Source organism: the organism of the source record quoted next, unplaced genomic scaffold, assembly GCF_019419815.1.
Source record: "Pyrus x bretschneideri cultivar Hongxiangsu unplaced genomic scaffold, Pyrus_bretschneideri_v1 Contig39, whole genome shotgun sequence".
NCBI lineage: Eukaryota > Viridiplantae > Streptophyta > Magnoliopsida > Rosales > Rosaceae > Pyrus > Pyrus x bretschneideri.
Window position 1 is genome coordinate 2,877,063 of NW_025999712.1, and position 8,608 is coordinate 2,885,670.

Below are 8,608 nucleotides of genomic sequence, written 5' to 3' on the forward strand. Positions count from 1 at the left end.
TTTCCTCTTCTTTCGGTTCAATTAGGAGCCTCCAAGAAATATGATTATTGAATCATTCAATGATACTGTTGAGAATTTTTTGAGCAACAGACGCAAATTTTGATGAAAAGATTTCCAATTTTGCGTGTTTAAGAGAACGAGCTATTGTTTCGCCTAGAAATTCTACTGTAACATAAATACGTAATACATTTATTTTTAACAACATTAGTTATAAAGTATTTATCCCTAGAATCATTCTTTCAACGACATGACACAAATGACTTTTTATTTTTAAAAGACGTCAATTTTCAATTAGGCCATGTTATATCATGACAATAAATAAAATTCACAGACAATATTTGAAACAAGTTGGATTATATCTTTCCTAACATGTATTCACTCTACATTATCAAGAGTTACAGATAAGGCCACAAAATCCTAATAGACAATAATAAAGAAATACTAAATAAATATAAGCATCATGTATAAAGATATTCTTCAAAATTTTATGGCAGGTTGAACTTTACACAAGCATTGTTAAATTTTTTTATATATTTGACAACAAATTACATAATGTTACACATTTGTTTACTAACAATACCATTTTACTTTCAGATTTTTAGCACAATGAACATTGTTCCAATCTGCAATTTGGATGTCTTTCAATCTGCTAAAAATAAAATAAAAATTAGAGTTCACGTGTGCAGAATTTGGAGATTCAAACGTTTGAACTCGACAACCAGTTCTCCAACTTGCACATCATAATTAGTTGATGCAATCGTAACCAAATCATTCTCTCATACTATTTTTATCTATTAACTTAATACCTTTCTTCCTGAGCCGTGCTTTTAAACCCTCACAATCCATCCTCAAGTGCTCAGAATAATTGCAATGAAAACATCTTTTAAAGTGAGGCTTGTTAGGTTTAAGGTCAGAACTAGTGGTGGCAACATTACCCTTATTACGTTTGGCAGAACTGTTTGCATTCTTCTTGGTTCCAGAAGTTCAACCGGACTTGAAATTCTTTGTTTTGGCTTCCACTTTTCTGAGTTTTGAATATCAGCAACCTTTTTCTGAGTTTTGAATATCTGAACGAGATTCACTCTCACTTTTTTTACTTCTTCATCACCTCCTCCTCTTGGCAACAAATGGAAATGAGTTCATTAACACTCCAAGTCTCATTTTGAGTGTTTTAGCTCACTCGTAACTACTCATAGCATTGAGGTTGTTGACAAGGTTAACCAACTTGAGGAAATGCAATCTAACACTCTTAAATTTTAGGTAGATGAGCCATGGGCCCACTCCAACAACATCGATACTATTCCCACTTGGCCACTTGCTCAATCCGTCAGGTGTGAGGTTTTAATACAAAAAGCTTCGGTGTTAGTTAGAGTGAGGTAATTCTATTTAAAGGGCTTATTCTTAAGCTCTGTGGCCGATGTGGAACAGAGGAATTCTAACAAACACTTCCAATGTCATCATGCTTGGCATGGATGAGTTCTGATAGGCAGACACCAGTCTCGACGTTATTTGACCTCTTGCACTTTTCTTCAATTTTCACCATAAACTCATTTGCCACACCGCAGCTTGGAATGCCAACTCTTATGTGATCCTCCATAGCATTTTGCATGATCAAAAGCGACGTTTGATTTGCTCTATGCCATTTGACAAATTCCTTTCGCTGTTGACTATTGCTATCAGTATTCAGATCCTGAAGGTTGTGGCTGTTTGAAGGTAATATGAAACTCCAACATGCCCAAATGCATCTCGATTTGCCGCTTCCAAGTTTTGAAATTGTCCTCATCCAACTTTTCAATATTAATGAGATTGAGTAGATGTACAACATGATTTGCAAATCCACAAGTTTGTGAAAATTAAGAGAATAATAGCTACATTGTCACACTAAAGTTATATAACCAGTCACACCTTTGAGCAACTATATATATATATATATGAATAAATTACAAGTCTTTGCATAGCCAAGTGTACAACGCAAGAATAAGCAGAAAAGGACATCTTTAGGCAATAACTTTTTACAGAATTTCATCTCAATCATGTCAGTATACATTAGTTTATAATGAACCCAATAGACAAATTTTTTTTTGGAAATAAATATACCTATTTATGTATATAAACTACAAACGGATTTCATGAGAGACTTTTGGAGGAAAAGAATAAATAAACTACTTTGATAATTCATTTAAACAATCCAGAGAGGAATAAAAAAATCAGTCATTTAAGTTATAGGTAAATAACTCATTCATTAGTCGATTTCGACAAAACAAAATTAGGTTTCCATTTTTATTCATTTCAACAAACAACCAATTCATTATCTTGATGACTAGCCAGAACTCATTGTCCAGTTATCAAGATAATTTTGACCAGACGAAAAGAACTGAGAGTTAATATGAATCTAGATTTGTATAGAATAATCACCGAATAAATGTAAAAAAAACAAAACGAACAAAATTATCGAAAATAAATGCAGCAACATTTAAACAATATGATTCTGATCTTTAAACGAGTTTAAAGTTTTGATTGACTGACTCTGACACCACATAAAGCATTGCATAGACACCCTAAGCACTATCGAAATTAGTAAAGCCATTAACCACGCTCTATGAATTAGAACGTCTATCAGAAGTTAACCCTAATCAATATTAGTTCGTACCTGCAGAAGACTCAACAAGAATGAGTTCAAACTTTGTGTTGGAAAAAAGCTTTTTAACCAAAATGATCTCAGAGATTTGCATAACACATCATTTTGGTCTCTAAGATTGAAAATCAATAGAAATGGTTCTTAAGATTGTCCACCATCTATTATTCTGGTCATTCAGTTAAAAACTCCGTTAAGTGTCCCGAAGCTCTTGGCCGGAAGTTTGGGTAACTTTCAAAGCTTTGTAACTCAATCGTTTCTTAACCAAATTTGACCCATAATATATCAAAATGAAGATAGAAAAGTGTAGAACAAGATTTACCTATTTGGAAGCCCAATGATTGCCGGAGTTGGCTAGAAAATAGTCTGAAAGGTGACTGGTCTGCGGAAAAACTAGAAAACTCCCCGGAAACTGGGTAAACTTTAAACGTTCATAACTTCTTCAATACTCAACGAAATTGAGTGATTCAAAAAGTAAAATCATAATTTTCAACAAGAAAAAGAGAATGGTAAGTTTCTTGATTGTTAATTCTCCGTGGTTTAGCTGAAAAACGGCTCAAAAGTGGCTAACTCGAGACCAAGAAAACCACTTTCGAGCTGTTTTCGGCCAAAACGAGGCAATTTAGCCATCAAAAAAGGTACCATTCTCTTCATCTCGTCGAGAAGTATGATTTTTATTTTTAAATCACTCGATTTCGTTGAGTATTGAAGTAGTTATGAACGTTTAAAGTTTACCCAGTTTCCGGCGAGTTTTTCAAGTTTTCCTACGGACCAGTCACATTTCAGGCTATTTTACGGTGATCTCCGGCAACCTTTAGGCTTCTAAATAGGTATAATCTTGTTCTACACTTTCCTATCTTCATTTTGATATATTATGGATCGAATTTGGTACAGAAACGATTGAGTTACGAGGTTTTGAAAATTGCCCAAACTTTCGGCCAAGAGCTCTAGGACACTTAATGGAGTTTTTAACTTAAGGACCAAAATAATTAACGGTGGACAATCTCAGTGACCATTTCTATTGATTTTCAATCTCAAGGACTAATGACACACCCCGACCAAAATCAGGGCATGCTGGCCGTCACGTGAGGGTGACGTAACCATGTGCACAGTGCGTAAGCTAAGAATAATAATAAAAGTACGAATAAATCAAAATCAAACTACACACAGAGTAGCTAACAAACATGTGCAAGCGTAAGCGTGAAAAACAATACTCAGTGCACAGAAAACCTAATGCAGTCCAGAGGAACAAACACTAGCTAAACACACCCAGAAGTGGTCCTACACTGGTGATAATCTATCAGATATGTCGTGGATTCCTCGTAAGCCACCAAAAGAGCAACCCAAACTAGAACCTGGAAGGGCACAAAACAGAAAGTGTGAGTGGGCAAAAACAAAGCTTTTCAAAATCATTTCATTAACAAAAGTTCTAACCCATCACCGTAAAACCTGTATTGTTTCCCAGAAAATAGAATATACACATATATCAAAAACATGCTCAAAAAATGCCATGTTGAATGCCTCTACATAAACTGTAAGTAACCCAGGTAATGTCAATCAATGCAATGTAATATGTCAGTCGGAGTCACCTAACGTGACCTGTACGGCTGAATCTAGAGCTCAAATCCCCAACTCACTAACGATACCTGCACACGAGTCGAAACCACCTAAAGTGGTCTGTACGACAGGATTGGGTGTAAATAAATACGCTCAAGTACTACGATCACGTGAAGACTGTGCGAATAATCGCTGTTCACCTACGAGTCGGAACCACCTATAGTGGTCTGTACAACAAGACTGTGCACCTAACTTGGATCCAAGATGAGCGTGTGGTGCGAGAGGTGAACATCACGTGAAGGACTGTGCCCTACTCTGGGCGGGAGCACTAACACTAGGGGTGCAAGTTATGAGCTCTCAATGCATCTCACATAACCACTAATTCACAATCATAAACCATAAACTTACCTGGCACTTACCTGTGCGTCTGTAGCACCAACGTACATATATACAACTACTAATGCATAAATAAATAGGCAACGTAATGCATGACATTTAAAATATATAAACATTCCATATCATTTTCTGGGAAAAACCACGAGTATAGGGGTATATATGGAAAACCAAAAGCCCACTCATTGGTATATGGATGGTCGTAACCCCCTTGCCTCGAGTGACTACGCTCGTCCTCGGGATAGGTCTCACCTATATGCGAAACAACTATAAAAACGTTAATTTAAAGTACATAATCAAAATTAGGTAATAACTTCTCATACAATGCTCAAATGGGGTGTGTGAATACACCAACGTGATCTACTCAATCTCACAAACATCCCCATATTTTTAAAATAATTTTCTGACGTCACACGCCCCCCCCCCACGCTCCGGCCACGTGTGGCAACCCTAACGGCATTAGGGAATATTCCGTTAAAACTAACAGATTTCATTAAAGTTAACCTAATGCCGTTAAGAATATTCTGTCCAAACTGATGGAACATTCCGTCTTCTTCTCCGGCACACCTCCGGTGCCGTCGTTGTAGCCAAAAAAGGGAAAAATTTTCAAACCTTCGTTTCTCACTTGTTTTTCAACCAAATTTCATGAAATTGGTACCAAAATGGAGCTTACAATAAGTAGAACAAAACTTTACCACTTCCAAGCCCTGAAATTCACGGGATCTCGCTGTAGAAACTTTGCAAAATCCGGCCAAACTTGCAACTCACGATCCCGATGTCCAAATCCTTCCAATGAACCACCCCAAGCTTCCTAAGGACCTCACTAAGCTTCATACAAGCTTCAAATTCCCTGAAACACAACATTTCATGTGTGCATGAACAGTGACCAAAATCGGGGTTCTCTGGTTCAACGTGAAATCAAAGGATTTCCTACTTGAAATTGGTATTGTTGAACTTGTATGGTCCTCACGAACACAAAGGTATGGTTTTTCACCTCGATCTGCAACATTTTCGAAGGTTTTGGGTCTTGTCCGTACAAAGAAGAAGAAGAAGAGAGAGAGAGAGAGTGCTACGTAGACTAAACTATAAAAGAAAGTATTTTAGAGATTTGATTTGATTTGATCTACTTTTCCTTGTCTTGTGTGCAAAAATTTAATTTACTTAGTTATTTTGTTTTATTATGTGAGTAATGCTACGTAGACTAAACTAAATGATGTGTCACCAATAATAACGTTAATAACACTTAAGTAAGAATCCAATCATTTGCTTTCATGTCATTTAGTTTACATAATTTAGTCTACACGTTTAATCTCCCTAACATTGCCCTTTATTATGTAGGTTTCATTATTCTCAAGGAGTTAGGTTTACTTTTTAATTTGGTTTGTGTTTTGTACTCTTATACCTCCTTATGAAGAAGAATAAAATTAAAATTGTATTTGAAAATTATGACAATGTAAAAGAATACTAAATTTATTCCTCAACCGTTTAATTTTCTCTCTTGAATCTTCTTTTTTCTGAGTTCCTTACGACTCTTGCTAAAAGAAAAAGTGCGCATTTGAACAACGTTAACTGCGAAGAACTATCAAAGACACTGCACATATTGACTATAAACACTCAACAGTTATACCTAATAGGTTATAACCATCTATTAACATAAAATAAGCTCGATTAATTTGTCTTTCATAAATTCAAAACTATTATCTGTTCAATTATTTACACGTCAAAACACATATACATCAACCATAATTTGGTCTCACGCATTAAGAGTAAAACGCTCAACGTAACTTCTAGCTTCTGTCGGTTATAGGAAAACAGACTCCATTGAAACCGACTACAAACACCAGGCAAAGAAACTTTCGATTCAGTCGGCTTTATTTCCTTAATTTGCCGAACAAACCTCTTTCTTCCCCTTTTTTTTTTTTTCTTAAAAATGTTCCAAAAAAAAAAAAAAAAAGCAAGCTAGACTTTAAACTTTCGACTCCAAAATAATTAAATAAAAAAATAAAATAAAAGGCTCCAGGCAACAAGTAGCGCAGACTGTCTACGTGTTGAGTCTCAGGTTCACCACGACGACGCTCACGTTGTCAGTGCTCTGCCTGGCCAATGCCAACTTTGTCAGCAGCATCGACGCATCGGAACACGCCTTGTCCAACGCCGCCGCCTCCGGCCCTGCGCGCTCGGCGGCAGCAGCGGCCCGTTCTCTTCTCAGGCACATTCTCGCCACCCCGCACGCCGTGTCGTTCGACACCACGTCCCAGAGCCCGTCGCTTGCCAGGATCAGACACTCGTCCTCCACAGTTCGATCCGTGATCGTCACCTCTGGATCGCAGCTCACGTACGGCTTCAAGTAGTTGTCGCCTGCAAAAGAAACGACAATTATATACTGTCGTAAGAAGGCCGTCCCACCAAGGTTTTTGCTTTTTTTTACAGTTTTCACGTACCTAGGGCTCTTGACATTGCCAAAACTCCGAGAACCCGGGGGCCATCCCAGTATATGACCCGCCCACCCGCCTCCTGGATCCGACTCAACTCATCGGGGCGATCCGGCTGTTACAGTAACAAGAATAAAAAATAATTGACGCAGGTCCATCGAAATAAAGTGGACTCGCATAAATTCCACAGCAACCATACAGAACATAAACAATGCGATGAAGCCAATTGACCAATTGACCTTGTGATCAACAGAGAGGGGAATGGCCTTGCCGTCGCGGCAGAGCACAGCTCTCGAGTCGCCGCAATTGGCCACGACGATCTTATCCGCAGAGACAATTGCTACGACGGCGGTGGATCCGACAGCCTCGGACTCCGGAGTTTGAAGCTCGCAACGGCAATTGCTCACTCCGACGCCGCCTTCGCGGCTCCACGCCACCACCTCCTTGTCCATCCGCACGAAGCTCCGCTCCATCGCCGTCTTCCACTCCTCCATGTTCTCCACTTCCTCCTTCACCAGCTCATGCATCCGCTCTCTGCATTTCGTCGCCACCTGTGAAAAATACATAACGACGAAATTAATTTCGAACGACAATTAATTCAAAAGTCGTTTCAGCGAAAAAGAGACTCTGGAGTCGTTTTAAGTACGTGAGAGCAACCGTGGCCGTCGTAGACACCGAAATAATGCAATTGAGCGGTGGCGTCTCGGATGCGCCGGCAAAACAAGGGGTGTACAGACACAGCGTCCTCCATATCTCGACGGCGGCCGCAGACGGAGGCCAGTCCGTACTTCGGGAGCTCTCTCAAACCTTCAGGGACGTTCGATGACGAGGACGCTCGGAACTTCGTTGACTTCTTTTGACTCGGGGGGAATTTCTCTTCTTCGGAAGAACCGGAGCACTGCAGGGCGTTTTCCAACTCGTGAGAAGCCGACGACGTCGTACGTGAAGCGGCTTTCTTCCGCTTCTCGGAATTTTCCGGTGACTCCGGCGCCGGTGGGGCCACTCCGGAGACGAATTTGCAACGTCGGATATCCATCCTCCTCCGCCTCGCAGCTCGTGAACTCGCCTCGCAGGGATTTGAAGACGCGTCGCTTTCACTCACTACTCCGTAGCAGATCTCCGCCATTTCAAAGTTGCCAATTCATGAATGCTGGATAGTCGGAAAAAATTTTATTTTATTTTTTAAAAAATATATTGAGAAAATGTTGCAATAGTAGGCTCACGCGCTCATGAGTGAAGCTTATAAAGACGGAGGTTCGGTGGGTTCCCGGGCCCAACCCCAGCTTTTTATGATTGATAAATTTTTTATTGTGCTGGAAACACTACTTGATATAATAAGTTATCAAGTCAGCTCATTTATCTATATATTGATTGATCGTTATAGGCCTCTTAAATATTCTATTTACCTATTTTCTTTGGTGTTATTTATGTGCAATGCAATTTTACTGCTGTTTTCTTTATTATTAATAGGAATTCTCTTGTTAAGACCTTATGAATTGATTAAAACCTCATATTCATACTAAAATCACGATGATTCAATAAAACCCTTTCAGACTAAGTCTAAGTCCCAAAATTCCCTAAGTAAGAACCA

General features: G+C 38.9%; 1 protein-coding gene across 1 annotated transcript; it reads right to left on the reverse strand.

The window, feature by feature from the left end:
- Positions 1-6,246: 6,246 nt before the first annotated feature.
- Positions 6,247-8,332, reverse strand: LOC103964713 (probable protein phosphatase 2C 24). Its single transcript, XM_009377681.3, has 4 exons — positions 7,664-8,332; positions 7,257-7,568; positions 7,027-7,132; positions 6,247-6,943 (listed from the first exon to the last, which is right to left on the reverse strand). Exons 1-4 carry the CDS (start codon positions 8,141-8,143, stop codon positions 6,627-6,629), a joined length of 1,215 nt encoding a protein of 404 aa, XP_009375956.1. The 5' UTR covers positions 8,144-8,332; the 3' UTR covers positions 6,247-6,626.
- Positions 8,333-8,608: the final 276 nt, after the last annotated feature.

Coding starts and splice junctions, on each gene's coding strand:
- LOC103964713 (XM_009377681.3), bottom strand. CDS start 8,143: ATGGCGGAGATCTGCTACGGAGTAGTGAGTGAAAGCGACGCGTCTTCA. Junction 7,569..7,663: donor ACGGCCACGGTTGCTCTCAC/GTACTTAAAACG, acceptor TATTTTTCACAG/GTGGCGACGAAATGCAGAGA. Junction 6,944..7,026: donor GGCAATGTCAAGAGCCCTAG/GTACGTGAAAAC, acceptor TTTCTTTTGCAG/GCGACAACTACTTGAAGCCG.